The following is a 16,608-nucleotide window of genomic DNA, read 5'->3' as shown; positions in this document are numbered from 1 at the left end:
AGATTTATATAACAAGATAAATCAGACACTTATGTTATTCTCCAGTATGTTTATAAATTCATCATACAATAGAACATCTACCCGTTTCTCTTTTTCATACGTTTCCAAAATTTTCGTCATAACTGCTTTGATCCTTTGCTCATACCAAGGTCTGGTTAGCTTTAGTCTGGATAGGTTTAGCTTTAGCCTCTTTGTCTTTGTTGTCTTTTTCAAAATATCCATGTTGATGAAGGTGATTTAAATGCATGATTAAGTTTGTTACTACAAATGTGTTCATGGTAACCCCCCCCCAAACAGTTTATTCTGGCAATGGGCTAATGACATGCTAGCATGTGGCTATGTGTGTGTACGTGCTCGACTCTTTGCTGCTGGCTGGCCAATATTGTTTAATCCAGGTTATATAACTACTTTGATAAATTTACTGCTCGGTCTGCCAGCATCCTGATGAACTATAGAGCCGATTCGTGCCTTGGCTAAATTGGTAACATTTGCTTCAGTTACTCGGAGACCTTGAAACGCTGACCTTGTGTTGCCTTGACAGACAAAGTTGTTCTAACTGACCGAGAAGCTGCATGTTGGACAATTATCTGTTCAGCTCTGAGCTAAGTGTGTTTATTCACTATGTGTGAAAACATAATCTTTTAGTCTCTTGGTTCCTGAGCCAAATATAATGACTGCAAACATTTTCCTCTTGAGACCAAAACCAGGCCAGCAAGCTGTAGTCTCTGCTCCAGATGGGTTTATACTCAGAGGAGCTGCAATAAAAAACAAACACGGACATGCACGTGCACGCACACACTGTGTTCTCCATAATGAAACTCTATTATATCATGTCATAGTTGAGCAGAATTGAGGGTAAGGGTGCAGCTGGAGCCTTTAACTCAATTAAGTTGGTGTCAAGTGTGCATTTGTGTGTTTTGCTCTTTAACGGTGAGTAAATATTACGCCATGCTGAGGAGCGATATGATCCTTTAAACTTTCAATCCTTAAATTTACCCTGGGATTTAGCTTTATCTTCATTTCACCACAAAGATGCAGAGTTAGCGTCTTCATTTTGAAACTTTGTCTGTTTTTGTGTGTGTTTAGTCAGCAAAATGCCTCAGATGGAGAAAAGTAATTCAGCTGGACAGATGTCAAAACACGATAACCACTGATGTGTGTTTTTGTTTGTGTTTCAGAATCGTGCTCATCTGTGCTAAGAGGTCTCTGTGTGCTGCCTTTTCTGTTCTTCCCTACGGAGAGAGCTTCTACCTCAGGTAATCCGTACAGACACATCTGCTTATGTACTCCCACCTTCTGCCTCTCATGATGAAATCAAGAAAAAGGGTTCGACATAACCAATGGGCTGATGGCAGGGGGAAAAAAGTATTTGTGGAAAGTTGATTTAAACACTGCTGGCTTATTTAAAACTGTTATTTACTGAATTGGTCATCGCTGGCCTAAGTTCACCTGAAGCAAGCTGGCTGAAGGAAACCTTATATATAGTTATCTTCATCCTGCCAGTAGCTGTTTTCACATGAAAGGAAATGTTTGAGGTTGCTGAGATAAAGAGGCTGTTCTACTGGCAGGTGATGCTGGTGATGGCCTCAACAGCGTGGAGGTTTCACTCGCAAAAATAGATTCGTGCAGACCATCAAATGAATTTAGAAGCATGTGAATAAAAAGTTTTCAGAGATTTAGCCCAAGCAGAGGTTTAGACCAGTAACTACCCCTGTCGCTGTTCACTAGGCAGGAAGGAGGCAGCGCCGTAACTAAGAGAGTGAACCAAGTGGAGTGAAAGGAAATGTTTGTCCTGCAGCTCTCAAAAATCCGAGACCTTTATTAGATGGACTTTTAAACATGAAGAAACGTGAGCTTTTCAGCTGTTCCCATACACTGCTGGTTCATCCTGCACAGCAACAAAGAAAATGAATACACAAGTTTCAAGGAAATGCACAAGGGGCCCAGAAAATCACTAGAGGGAACAATGCTTGGACACTTACGAGAAGTAGAGGTAGGGAAGTAGAAGTAGCCGAGGTCTCGTTTCTTCATTGTGAGACAAAGGGACATGAGAGTAGAAGAGGGGATGATGCAGAGGAGTATGAGGGAGAAGAGCCGTTTGTTCGGAGGGGGATGATTTTTTCCCATGTGCATCAGAGCCCTCTGACCTGACCTTAGGTCTGAGTGGCTGATGACTCATACAAACACCACGATCACACACAAACATCTCACAGTAACGACAAGAAGAAACAATAATGGAAACAACAATAATGCTGTTCTCTCCAATAGACAAGTCATCCTGATCAATTTTTTTCTCTTTGTGTTCACACAAACGCACGTTTTTTTTCTCAGCTGAAATTCTGAGAAGTCTTAGTGCATGTTGTGTCATGTCACACTCGCACCATGCGCACATGTAATGTACGCAGCTATTATCATGAACACATTCTCAGTTCCCTCTAGTTCCCATTTATAGATGGTTTCAGATGGTGCCAGAAGAAACTTACTGAAATTACAAACAAATTAGGTAAGAAAAAATCAATGGAAAATATATTAAATATCAACCATTTTAATTCAATCAATGTTGGTTTTTTTTTAATTAGTTTGTAAAAAGCAACGTGTTATACTTCAGAGTTTCAGCATTTTTGTGTCCTTCATCCCGTAAACGATTATCTGTTTAGTTTGAAATCTTATTCAAGCCAACGTGCGATTCTGCAGAGGAGGAGGGAGGCGCCGCATGGCTCCTGTCACGCAGGTGGTTGTCTGTGGGACATGTTAAAATATAAAAAACTAAATCCAGGAAGTCTGGGAATTAGGTGTAGCATCTGGAAAGCACACAATCACTATGAAATGGTTAAAGTACAGTCAGATCATATAAGGAAAAGGAAAGAATTAAACCTGTGAAATGAACTGGTATGTACAGTGAAAGGGTGTAAGTCGTATGCTGTGTACATCTAGTATTACACAGAGAGTAAGATTATATTTAATGAGGTAGGTTTTTCAGTGTGAATAAAGATGTTTTGTTGTAGCGGTTCCAGAAAGAAATTTATTTGGATTCATTTTCTATAAATCATAAAAATCCATCAGTTTGAAATTAAGTCTGCAGTAAAAAAGTGATAATTGCAAAACAAAGTTGTATTTTTGTGTAATTTCAGTTGTGCTCAGGCTGTGATGAACTGCTCATAAATGATTAATTCATCGATTCATTTTCAGTGTCTGTCGTGTCTCGGAGCGACACGAGGCTGAACTGTGATTATTAGAGAAACAAACCACAGCGTGACCCGTCTGAAACGCTCGAGCAGTTTCTTTACGATGCTAGCTGATGGCTTGTGGCAAACCGAAGCTGCTGCTAACTTCTGAATCTGTTTTATGGTGTTGTGAATCTTTTATTGCTGTTGTCCTTAATTTAATTTCCTGTAGGTAAACCAGCTGCACTGAGGGGTTTCTGCTCCAGATGCAGCAGATGTTTGGACTGGTTTCAGCTAGGGCACGAGTCGGAAGAACTGGGAACCAAATATTCCTACTGTATGACAGTGCAGCCGTCTGCTGTGTGTTTACAGGCAGGCTGTTTACCAACATTTTATCAATAATTCTCGCTCTCTTTCTTTTCTTGATGCCTTTTTTTCTCCAGTGATCCTTCGTTAAATCATCCCAGGAGGAGACACTCGTCTGGAAACATCTCTACCACCCTGGAAATGCTGCCGGGGCTAGAGGGTTTTCACCTGGACACCTATGGCAGGGTAGAAAATGTGGACCTACTTCTCATGGATGCTTTTATGATCCAAAACAGTTTCTTGTGGTCAGAGCTCAGTTAATAATAATCTTTCTCTTTCTGTGTCAGTCTGTGTCATACGCACAGTTCCTGTACCCCACTAACGCGCTGGTGAGGCAGAAGCCGTCGTCTGCCAGCGACCTGACGCTGCAGATTCCCGTTTCCAGGAGCACACACAGCATTCCGGGCAGGAGCTACCCGCCCAGCCGGCTGAGCAGCACCGTGGGACTGGATCTGGGTAAGAAATGGAACCGAGCTCAGTCACAGCGTGCACGTCTCCTAAAAATAATAATGATTCTTTTTTTCTAGCAACAGTTTAAAACTGTCAAAAATAAATTTCACCAAAGATGTGGCCATTTATTAGATGTAATGTAGATAATTACTGACATCAAGCCACAGACACAGTTAAAGGATTTTATCATGTTAAAGGGAACAACAAAAACACCGTCTGTTTATGGTTCAAACTGTGAAACAGCACAGTCATGGTGCATTAGGACTCTGAGCGATATGACTGATCTGTTTCCTTGAATTCTGAGATTTCAGAAAAGAGGCTGAACTGTAACTGCTCAAACATTTCTGGATTGAAATGCTAAAGAAGGATGTAACGTGAGGAAGAGAAAACAAACACAGGATGCTGGGATGAAGAGAGCAAACGAGAGCTGCTGCAGCTGTGCTGGAGCATCATCCTCTTTATATTTTAAACACATGTGTATGAGCATGTCCTCACATCCTGTGTCTGTAAACACACACATCCACAGTGACAGAGCCCTGAATTAGCCTCTAAACCCCTCTTTCTAATCCACAACCTTTCATTAACACAATACAGCTGTGTGTGAGCGTGAGGCCGTGCGCAGCAGGTTCGATATTTTTAGTCCTCTGGTGACGTTTTTCTTTAGACTCGCAGCTCTTAAGACTGATATGATTGTTAAGTACTGACAGAAACACCAAAGACTCGTTTACTCAGTTATAAATGGCATAATGTTTTTAGCTGTCGATTAGTACAGAGCTGCTCTTGTACCTGTGCATAGATGCTTGGACCACTGGTAGCACTATGAAAGAAAGCCTGGACGCCTTCTGTTGATTCACAGTTGGTGGCAGCAGAGGGCCAGCAAACACTAAATGGATGAAATGGTGATTGGATGATGAAATGCTCTTTAGGCCACAATATGAAACCAGATGAAGGCTTGGTAAAGTTCACAGGTGGTTCTCAAATCCATTTTGTCTTTTGATTCCAGAGGGAAAAAACAAGACAATCTCTGCAGATATCAGAATGATAGATTTTGGTGCTGCTGCCATTTTCAGATCGCACCCAGTCAGCTCTTTTTCGATCACTAGAACCTGCACAGCGGAGGTCATGTGCTGGATCTCCACCACTGCAATTTCATTTTGGGGAAAGAGGACAAAGATCTCTTTGAATTCTGATGATCGGGGAGGTTGTTAGGGAGCAATGTGTTTGGCATAGCCCCAAAAAAGCACAATACTCTGTGCCATAGTTGGGATGCCAAATGTGCACACATGCCCAGGAGTTTGAAGCCAGCCAGCTGGGTGACTTTGCAGAGTTCAGACTTGCTAAGATGAAGGACAAACAATTTAGACTTTTCAACAGGAAGCACTGTATTGCAGCTCAATCAATCTTGCCATAAGTGTGGTTGTTTTATCACTGTCACTGATAAAGAACCAGAATAAAGTGGTTAAACCCCAGGAGCCATGCTGATGGGTTTCTGTAACTTTCTAATGGTATCAGAATCAGAATACTTTATTGATCCCTGGGGGAAATTATTTTTTGTTACAGTGCTCCATTTTAAACCAACATTAAGACAAGACAGACAATACACTAACTAAGAATAGTACAATATATACATATATATACATACATACATACATAAGTCACTTATAAATAAATATTTGGAAAAGAAACATGTGTAGCTGTAGCAGCAAACAGTGTGTTAAGTGGATGCGTTGTACAGGGAGATGGCCACAGGCAGGAATGATTTCCTGTGTCGTTCAGTGGTGCTTTTCGGTAATCTCAGTCTCTCACTGAACGTGCTCCTGTGACTGACCAACATGTCATGGAGTGGGTGGGAGGTGTTATCCAACATTGTCTTTATCTTGGACAGCATCCGCCTCTCCGACACCACCTTGAGGGAGTCCAGCTCCATCCCCACAACATTGCTGGCCTTACGGATCAGTTTATTAAGTCTGTTGGCATCTGCGACCCTCAGCCTGCTCCCCCAGCATGCAACAGCATAGAGGATCGCACTGGCCACAACAGACTCATAGAAAATCCTCAGCATTTTCTGGCAGATGTTGAAGGACCTCAGTCGCCTCAAAAAATAGAGACGACTCTGGCCCTTCCTGTAAAGTGCTGTGGTGTTTTTAGCCCAGTCCAGTTTATTGTCAATGTGTACTCCAAGGTATTTATAGTCCTCCACAATGTCAACACTGACCCCCTGGATTGAAACAGGGGTCAAGTGTTTCCTGGTCTTCCTGAAGTCCACGATCAGTTCCTTGGTCTTTGCCACGTTGAGCTGCAGATGATTCTGCTCACACCACGTGACAAAGGAGTCGACCACAGCCCGGTACAGTTTGTTTGTAAAGACTTTACACTGACTGAATGAGGAAAAACTGAGATTTTTCTGAATGTGAATGTCTGCAAACTGTGCATAAACTCTGTTAACAGTTTAATAAATTTGCTTTTATAAGTTTTTGTGCAATAATGGCCCTCTTAAAATCAACTCCCGTGTCCCGTGAACTAAACTAAGTTCGACACCTCTGCCTTAACAGTTTGAAACGAATGTTAAATGTCTCAGGATGTTGTAGTAGAGCTCTGCACTGACATCCTGGGACATTTAACATTTAACACCTCTTTACGTGAACCTAACTGTTGTCACCAATGCTGATCACCGAGTGGGGCCCTGTCAGTCTAAAGTTGATGTCTGTAGACTCTGTGAGGTTCATGGCAGAAGGGCAGATGTCCTGGGGGTTAAAAGAAAGTAGTGGTTGAGCTGAAAGCAGTTAAGAGGTGCACAAAGGAGTGAGCTGGAGTAGGACAGGAGCCAAATTTCAAGCTGGTAATGTTGCATCAAAGAGGTTTCCCTTTCCCTCAAAGACAAATTATCAGGACTTGGTCAGAGAAACAGGAAAATGGATAAAATTCTCTTTTCCTTAACTGTCTGCAGACAGATCGTGCTTAGATGCACTAAATGTTTTTGCTGTGAGTCAGAGAACTTGTTGATGACACCTCGTGTTACTCTCCTCACCTCGGTTTTGCTCTTTTGACGATATTTCTGAATCGATGTGTATTGTTGTCCAGGTGTGGAGGATGTGATGGATTATGACCCCAACCTGCTCAGTGACCCCCAGTGGCCCTGCGGCAAACACAAACGAGTGCTGATCTTCGCCTCTTACATGGTAAGAAAACACTGCAGATGGTTTGAAATATAGTTGTTTATTTTCGAGGACGCCCACACGGAGCAAATCGCTGACAGCTGTGCGTCTCCTTCACACCACGTTCAGAGCTCCGCAGGCTGTTTGACACCTTTAATGAGCTTTGTGAGAGGACAGATGGTTTTAGTAAACTAATACACTTTGGAGTCTGTAGCACTGCGAACCTGGTGCTGTAGCCCTTACTAGGCTGTGTTTGTGTGTTATCTTATCAAAGTTCTAAAAATAAGCACATTTTTGGGTTTAAGTGACCTCAGCAAGACAGATTTTAAACAGTCATTTTGGCAGTAACTGAATTCGGAGCCTCCAGCCTTAATCTAAAACAGATTTCTTTCTTCTGCATCATCAGGATTAACAGCCTTCATCATAAAGCTGCGGCCTGGTACGGCAGCAATTTGGAGACAGCATTCCCAAATTCTTTTGCCTGATAACAAGAACGGATCTAATATGGGCTTATTCTGAGGAGCTGCTCTTATTAGGTCTAATATTTGTAGCTTGCATCAGTCTGTTGACCAAAAATGTTAATGTTGAGTTAAATAAATCAAGTTTAGTAACAAAAACAATACATGAAAAAGAAAAGTTCAAATCTCAGGAGATCTGCACTGAAAGCTTTGGCATTGGGGGACTTCCATTCAGATTCAGACTCTGTTTCAGGGTTGAGCACACCTCTTGTTTGTAACTCCTGAGTTTATGGATGGTTCAGTTCTGGAAATAAGATTTAAAATGTGAATGAATATGAAAGAAAATTCAATAAGAAATGTTTGTAACTGCACTCACAAGATGCTAGTTTAATCCCAGTATAGTTGTGAACTAGCTGCTAACTAATGCTTGAAATAAGCACCCATTCTCAGATTTAGAGGTTAACACAAACTAAAGTCCAGAAAAGCACCTTGTCATGAAGCTTTGTGGCTGATGAAATGCTAAGCACCACTGTTGAGCTGTCTGTGCATCGCAGCACGCTCATGCTACGTTCAAGTCCCATCAGACTTATACTGATTACCAATTTCCATCTTATAAATACGCTTCTTTGAACTTGTAAACATTGTAATCTTTCCTGTCATCACCAGCCCTCCCCCATGAAATCGACATCAACATCATGCTTACCACAAGTGTTTGATGTCTGTGATGTTTATGCATCTGTAAAGATCCAACCAGTGAAGTCCTGCACACCCTGTCCAGTGATTAGTGACGGGGTGGCGCATCACAGGGGCCAATCAGATTTCAGCTGGGTCCAGCACCTCTCTGAACACGATCAGAAATCTTACTGAAACACATGTGAGCTATTAAAGAGCTGTGGTTTCTAAATTAATTAAAAGAATTCATCATAACGACAGCCAAAACAACACGACCACTTTGATCTAATTTGCTCTCGGTGCTTCTTGCACCACCAAAACAAGCTCCGACCTGCCACAGCAGGGATTCAGCAGGATGTGTGGAGGCTCCAAGACATTAAGAGCAGATCCTATTAGTCCTGTAAGATTTGGAGCCACTGTTATTCCAACACATCCTCCAACACCCTCTTGGTGTTTCACTGTTGGGCCGATCTCAGATGACTGTTTGAAGGTAATCGTCAGCTCACGGGGAGCGCCCAACGAGCCTCGATGTTTCGGGGCGGCTCTGACTCAGACTCATCTGGCTGTAACACCCGTGACTTTACACCTGCCCCTGCTGCTGTTTTTAGGATGACTGCAACTCTCAGCTTTGCATTTACTGTCTTATAGTGGTGACAACAACACTGATGAGAAATAATCAACCTTATTCACCATGTACAGGGTCATAGTGTTTTTGGCTCACTGGTGTGTGACTCATATGAATAACAGGTTCAGTAAAAACTGAGCTGATCACACCAGTAGGTGGTATCTAATCCGTTTAATGTCATCACATGAATTAATGCATCATCCAAGTCAGATACTCACTAATCTCTGGTAACTGGCAGGATTTCTGTATTTGGCTATTTTATTTTATTTTATTTTATTTTTTTTACACATTTTAATTATAATGTTGAGTCAGACAATAACATCTGTGCTTCGGGGAGATTAAAAGTGTAAATTGATCACATTGAACCCCAATTTTAATTTCTCATGTTCTAATAAACAGGAATAAATCTGAAGGAGAGACAAACAGGGTGAATAAAACAGATGATTGTAAGAGTAATCAGAGTACACATGCTCTTTTCTTTTTCACTGTCCTAGAGGCTGCGGCTCAGTTTGATCCCTCTATAGACAAACACACACACATTCTCGTTTTGATATCTTAGTGAGGACATCTCATTGACATAATGCATTCCCTAGTCGCTCACCCTAACCCTCAAAAATGACGGCCTAATCCTGACCCTCAGCCTAAACCTAACCAGAACCTAATCGTAACCCTGACATTAAGACCACATTTTGAGCCTGAGAAATGCCTTCAAACTCGTGAGGACGGCACTTTTGTCCTCATAAGTGACTGTTGGTCCCCACAAATATAATAATATTCCAATTTTTGGTCCAACAAAGATGTCTAAACAGGTACACACACACACACACACACACACACACACTGTATCACAGTGTTTAATTCATGAGACGATTACAGCTGAGGTGAGCTGCTTTTCACTGAGCTTACTGTGAGCAAGTGTGTGTGTGTGTGTGTGTGTGTGTGTGTGTGTGTGTGTGTGTGTGTGTGTGTGTGTGTTAGTATTACACAGTGTGATTTCACCACCTACTGTCAATGTCGCCTAAACTACAAAACACCCCCCACCCACACCAGTTTGGTGCGTTACATGGAAATGGTGCATGTTACCTGCATATGATAAGGTTTAGATCAGGCTGTCTACCAGGATTATCTCGCAGGCTTCTCTCCATTAAATTAGGCCTTGGAAGTGTTGACATGAGCATGTATGTGACTAAATATCAGGATTAAGGTCTAAACTGAGTTGAGCTGTAAAGAAACTGTTGAGGAACCTGCAGCTCTTCACTGTCACCTCTTAATGCTGGTGACTTTAAAGCTGTTTCATGGAAAGGTGTGTCTGTTTCTTCACTTAAGTTGAGTTGTGTGCCATTTAAATAATGAAAGTTGTAAACATGCAACATGTGGTTAAAGGAGCCCTCTTAAGTTTGCAAAATAAAACAAACCCACTGGAGAGAGAGCAGAGCTGCCTTTGGGTGTTTGAGGCTATTAGTGAAAAAGCAGGAATGCTGTGTGGCAATATTGGATTTCTATAAGATCAATGTGATCTAATACGTCAAAGTATTGAGCCATCAATCCATTTTCTTAACTGCTTAAAGAAATCAGCTGAGGTGGGGCTTGAGACTGTGTTTTGGGTGCACAGTGACCAGGTGATCTGTCCATAACAGGACAGACACAGAGACGGACCGACTCAGTGGAACCAAAGCCTGCGTCGTTGTTAGATTTAAAAATAATCAGCAGGGGAGTTTGACTTTTATTTAGTGTGTAAAGTCAGTGCAGCTGTTTTGGAACAGATTTGATGAGGTTATTGGATACTCCTGCGAACAGTCATCACAATACCTGGAAAGACTGTAAACTAAAGCATGAATGAGTTTCCCTGCGTGAGAAATGGTGCCATCTTTGCAACAATAAGTCACAGAAAGAAATATTTACCCGTCGGTGTTTACATCCTCATCAGATTATTTACATTCACTGACAACTGTTTGACTTCTCATTGTCTCTGCTTACAGTTAAATGTGTTCTGTGCTCTGTTTATGCGTTCTTCCGCTCCTTATTGTTCTGGTATGGTTCATTTTCTTTTGCTCTTTTTCTCTTTGTTCTTTTATCCTGCAGACGACAGTTATAGAATATGTCAAACCGTCTGATCTGAAGAAAGATATGAACGAGACTTTTAAGGAGAAGTTTCCTCACATTAAACTCACCCTCAGCAAAATCCGAAGGTAACGTTTCTCATTTCTGCCAATGAAAGGATTTCAGCACAGTAATGTGAAAAAGGGCCGACTGGATCACCACTTGGTCTTAGAGCTGAAGGAGCTCATGGGATGAGACATGAAACATCTTAAAGAAACTTAAAGCAGTCCAGTCGCTCCTTAGATTACCATGACCTGGATGACTAAGAACCTACACAGATATGTGAAAAGGGAGTATTAAATAATTAGAACATGCTTTATTTCTTTTTCAGCCTAAAGAGAGAGATGAGAATAGTCGGGGAGGACTGCGGCCTGCAGCCCGTCACCCTCGCGATGGCATACGTCTACTTTGAAAAGCTGGTGCTGCAGGGTCGCCTCAACAAGCAGAACAGGTTTGTTCGAATCTCGTCCACATGTAAACAGCTCGTCATCGGTTTCTGCTTCGTTCATAGGCTTCACACTCTGCTTGAAATGTTGGTTAATGACGACTATGGATCATGTGTGACTGTTTAGCTCTGTTTATTGTTATTATAAGTGATTCTGCACCATAATTAGTCTCAGGTAGAAAATCTGATTGGTTCAAGACTTCATCACATTGTGTTCCTGTTAGAAAACGTAAAACAAGATTTGTCTGATAGCTTAAAAGGTGGCTGTGCTGCAGTTTTCTGTGTGGAGTCCACAGTGTGAGGTGTGGAAGTGGCTCCCCCTTGTGTTTATTTTCAATAAGCTCGGTTTAAAAGAAAAACTTCTCACTGTTGCTGATGGTTTGTATTCTTTGATTGTGATGCACTGAACTTCAAGTCCTCACTGTCCCATAAACCACATGAAGGAAAGCTCCTGTCTCTGTTAACTGCCTGGAAAATTATTATTGAAGTGTGTGCATCATCACAGTGACATTTATAGTTATTTTATAGAGTATGTTTACATCCAACTCAAGGTCTTTAAGATCTAACTGATGACTGATTCAGTCAAAAACTGACAACAAGTCTTATAATTAGAAACTGATTGTTAACGCAAAGAAAACACCTGATAAAGACTTGATACATTATTTCAAACAAACTACAAACTAAGACAATAATTCTTTTAAGAATAAATGTTGTCCAGAGAGCGAGCAGTCTGCATTGTTACATTGTTACTCTGCTTTTACTCTGTGGCCTGATGTCCTGTCAGTTACGTAACTGTTGATGTTGTTCACAGGAAGTTGGTCTCAGCTGCATGCATCCTATTGGCAGCTAAGATCAGCAGTGACCTCAAGAAACAGGAAGTCAAACATCTAATTGACGTATGTAATACACACACACACACACACACACACACACACACACACACACACACACACACACACACACACACACACACAGTGTCAGTGAAAAAATCTGCCTTGTGAGTCAGATCATGTTCCTCTTGCTCAGCCTCTGAGGCTTTTCTACCTGAGCAGGTGGAAAACGACCTGCTGAGTGTTCGAGCTGCAGGACTAGAGGCTGTTAATGTCCTTTATAGTCGAGTGTTGAGACCATGCAGGAGAGAATCCCTGAGGTCTGATTGAGTCCTGCATTATCACTGTACTGTATTTATGCTGCATATTCACTTTTGTCATGGCTCAAAAATATTGATTTTAATTGTTTCAGTTCTGCGACCACCAAACCAAAAACCCTGCACGCTACTACCAAGCAGACGATCGTTGCACATTTCTTTAGTTTTTATGGAGTTATGGATCTTTTTAGTTTTACCTCATTTATCATATCTAATGAAACACTGATTACAAATACAGTGCTGTGAAAAACTATTTGTCCTTTTCCTGATTTCTTTATTTCTTTATGCTCATTTGTTACACTTTATTTTTCAGAAAATCAAAAAAAAGGCAAAGATAACCTGAGTAACTAAACTGGTGATTACATTTCTTTACATACTTGGCCCTGTGTGAAAGAGTAATTCCCCCCTTGTTAAATTATTAAATGTGATTAGGGACAGTTTTTGTAAAGCTGAGTTTAAGTTACACTAAATGCACTCGGGCCTTATTACTGTTATACATGTTTAATCAAGAAATCACTAAAATAGAAGTTATCTGACAAAGTGAAACAAATGAAAAGATCTCATAAAGCGACACATCGTACCACGATCTAAAGAAACAGTGAAGTTGGAAAAGGGTTTAGAACTGTGATTTTAACAGTCGCTGACATCTATCAATGAAAGGATTACGAAGCCATTTCTGAGGCATGTGGAGAGTATGAATACCCACAAATGGAGAAAACTGTGGGCAGTTCTCAGGAGTGGCCGGCCGACCAAAAATACTCCAAGAACACATGAACAACTCATCCAGGAGGTGACAAAAGACCTTAGAACAACATCTAAAGAACTGCAGGCTTCACTTGCTTCAGTTAAGGTCAGAGGTCATGGCATGGCCATTGGTCAGAGGAAACCACTGTGACCAAAAATCACACTCATCACACTTTTGCCAAACAACATCTTGATGATTCCCACGACTTTGAGGGAAATGTTCTGTGGACAAAAGCTGAACTCTCTGAAAGAGCCGAGTCCCGTTAAAAAGTAACAAAGCATTTCAGAAAGAGAGAACATCAAACCAGCAATCAAACATGGTGGTGGTAGTGTGGAAGCTCTGGGGCTGCTTTGCCGCTTCAGGACACGGAAGACTCGTGATAATTGATAGCCTGACAGAAACACACCAGCAAACCCACCTCTGAGCGGCTAAAAATAAAAAAATGGAAGTTTGAAGGTGAAAGACTCGTTGGCAGTTATTGCAAACACTCAATTGCAATTCTTGCTGCGAAGAACCCTCAATAGATTAAAATAATTATTTAAAAACTGCAGTTTTTATTTAATTGGGTTCTTTTTGGCTAATAAATTAAAAAAAAAAAAAGAAAAAGAAAGAAAGAAATCAGGAAACAGGGTAAATACTTTTTCACAGAAGTTTAGTTAAAATGAACGGCCAGTATAAAAATGTCAAAAGATACTATGTTTATTTTAATTTCAAGATTTAAAACTCCCACAGACGTGGAGTCAGACATGAAACGGTTTGTGTCATCAGAAAGTATTTGTTCTCTCTCACGTGCTGGTTTGTTCCTGCAGAAGCTGGAGGAGCGTTTCAGGATCAGCAGGAGGGAGCTCATATCATTCGAGTTCACCATCCTGGTCGCCCTGGAGATGGCGCTCTACCTCCCAGAGAGCAAAGTCATGCCACATTTCAGACGGTTGGTGCAGCAGCAGCAGGTATAGCAGTGCCTGGCTGAGCAGCACTGCAGCACGCTTCTCCGCCTCTGCAGAGAACCTCAGCACCTTCGAGCTCCAGCACTGTGACGGATCAGTCCTCGTGATGCCTGGCTCAAAGGCTCAGACGCCACCCAGAAATCATCCTCCTCCTTCCTGCGCACTACATCAGACTTCAGCCACGCTGTCGTGGCAGCAAACGGCTCAAAGACGTCACTGCAGAGGAAAAAGTTCCCTTCCTCTCCTCCGTGAAAAACCAAAGTGATCACACACTGTGACTGACGGTTCAATCACTGGAGGTCAAATCAAAATCAGGAAAATTCAGGTTTTCTTCCTCCAGCATTATTTTTATAGTGTAGGCCATTATAACTGTGGGTTTCAAAAATGTGCAAAAATGTACATGTAAAAAGAAAAAGAAAAACAGACTGTGCACCTTGAAAAAACAAAAACAAAAGATGAAAAACAAACAAAAGACAGAGGGAGAAATTAGCTTTGAACAAAACCAGAACTGTCTGACTCTGAAAAAGCTTTTCTCTAAACTCTGTTTTTTAGGTTCTTTATTTTAGCTTTATTAGAAATATTACGAGTAACACTGACACACATGCATCAGATAATCATATTTTTTACGGCTGAAAATAGTGCTGAGTGTTTTCAGCGACTGTAGCTCAGATACAAACCGTTACGAGGACGCTGCCAGTGACTGAAAAAGGCTGCGAGTTCTGTTTTTGAGAAGAGCAGCAGTGTGGTTTCTTTTCTGGTTTGCTTCTGCTTTATCCTTTATCTTCATGACTTCATGCAATACATTTATTTCATGAAGTCAAAATTTTTCTTCAAGCCTGAACATGTGGCTGCTTTTGCTTCAGCCTGTATTTCTTTTGTAAGGTTTATCCTGCCCTGTAATCAGGATATTTGCTCTCAGTCTCTCCGTTTCTGTGTTGCCAGCTTTACATGCAGCTATCTCTATTTTGACTTCATGCCGTTCAGAGAGTGCAGACGTCCTTTTAAACGAAACTATGATGGGGGTTAGTGTTGGTACACAGAGCCTCTATAACATATGAGACAAACGCTGCTGTGATGCTCACTCGTCTCCAGCTGCTTTGCTTCTGTTTGTTATGGACTGCAGTTAAAGGCTGTCTCACTCTGACGATTGCAGTTTTTGCATTCGCTCCAGTTTTTGGAATAAAACAGTTTTTCTTTTGCACGCGCTGCATGTTCATGGGCTGCATTATCTGAAACGAGCAGCAACACAACTGAAAACCACAGACGACACTGACCTGGTTAATAATAGGAAGAAACATGAAGCGCTGACTGTAAGACTGCAGTTTACAGAAAGGACATCAGAATGTGTCTGTCACACTAAACATGGAGCATTAACAGATACTTAAAAGTTGCAGTTCTGCAATGATCATTTACATTTTTAGCACAGATATTCCTGGAAACTGAAACTTGAGCATCTGTTTAAAGTGAAGCGCAAACACATTCATGATGTTAACAGCAGGAACTCGCTGTGGCTACTGACTTCCTTTTTCTGCACTATTAACACTGCAGTTCCTGAGTTTCTGCTTATGAAATACCTTAGAAACACACATCGCTCAGTAGTTTTCTTTTCATTGTATCGTAAAGGGACAGATATTTAACCAAACTGAGGCCTCCAACAGGACGTCTGTTGAAGTCTGGTGTCAGGACACCAGTGGAAGATTTATAGGAGACTCATTCATGTGGACTTCATGTCCCTTTTCCAGCCTTTGTTGAAAGGAGGCTTCAGAAACACTTCCTGTTGAGCCTCAGTTGTTTTTGCACTTTGCCTTTTAGCATCACAGTCCTCAGACTTTATTTTATCACCAAGTAACAACAGTATATAATATTTTTCTACATTTAAAGTAACTTATTGTAATGATGTGTATTTAAAAACTGCCTGATAATAATTTATTACTAATAATCCTGTGGATGAAGAATCGTGTCTCCTTTGAACCTGCAGGTGTTTTATCCTCTCACCAGATAATGTTGGAAACATGATTGTTCATCCTGAGATTTCCACGTTCTTCCACTCATCTTATTTTCCTTCGTGTGTTTATGGACTTGAGTTTTATAGATGTCAGAGCAGGAGAGCCGAATGAGTTTGGACCAGGGTTCTGCTGTAAGACCCCAAAGAGTTTGGATACGATCCGTTTGGTTTTTGGAAAAGCCTAAAACTTTATCTCCTCCTACCGTAGCTCTTGTTGTCCTGAATTAGCCAAAGTTTGTCTTTCTAACTCGCAGTTCATGTGCTTTTAAGACTGTGTTCACCCATAAATGTTATTTTCTAATAAGACTGATCTGATCCCAGAGGCTTCG

General features: G+C 41.3%; 1 protein-coding gene across 1 annotated transcript in view; it reads left to right on the top strand.

The window, feature by feature from the left end:
- cables2b (Cdk5 and Abl enzyme substrate 2b) overlaps window positions 1-14,877 on the top strand; it is a 44,259-nt gene extending 29,382 nt beyond the window's left edge. Inside the window, exons 3-10 of the mRNA XM_085444630.1 lie at window positions 1,179-1,256; window positions 3,608-3,716; window positions 3,818-3,986; window positions 7,062-7,159; window positions 10,973-11,079; window positions 11,322-11,441; window positions 12,247-12,331; window positions 14,137-14,877. Coding sequence (XP_085300756.1) covers window positions 1,179-1,256; window positions 3,608-3,716; window positions 3,818-3,986; window positions 7,062-7,159; window positions 10,973-11,079; window positions 11,322-11,441; window positions 12,247-12,331; window positions 14,137-14,283 — 913 coding nt within the window. The 3' untranslated portion in view covers window positions 14,284-14,877. The remainder of the gene's footprint in view (window positions 1-1,178; window positions 1,257-3,607; window positions 3,717-3,817; window positions 3,987-7,061; window positions 7,160-10,972; window positions 11,080-11,321; window positions 11,442-12,246; window positions 12,332-14,136) is intronic.
- The last annotated feature ends 1,731 nt before the right edge of the window (window positions 14,878-16,608 follow it).

Source organism: Copadichromis virginalis, linkage group LG20 (genome assembly GCF_057382275.1).
Source record: "Copadichromis virginalis isolate Kocher_CV1m ecotype Utaka linkage group LG20, C_Virginalis_male_GT1.1, whole genome shotgun sequence".
NCBI classification, from domain to species: domain Eukaryota; kingdom Metazoa; phylum Chordata; class Actinopteri; order Cichliformes; family Cichlidae; genus Copadichromis; species Copadichromis virginalis.
The sequence above is the reverse complement of the archived record's forward strand: the minus strand, read 5'-3'. Positions and strand labels throughout refer to the sequence as shown.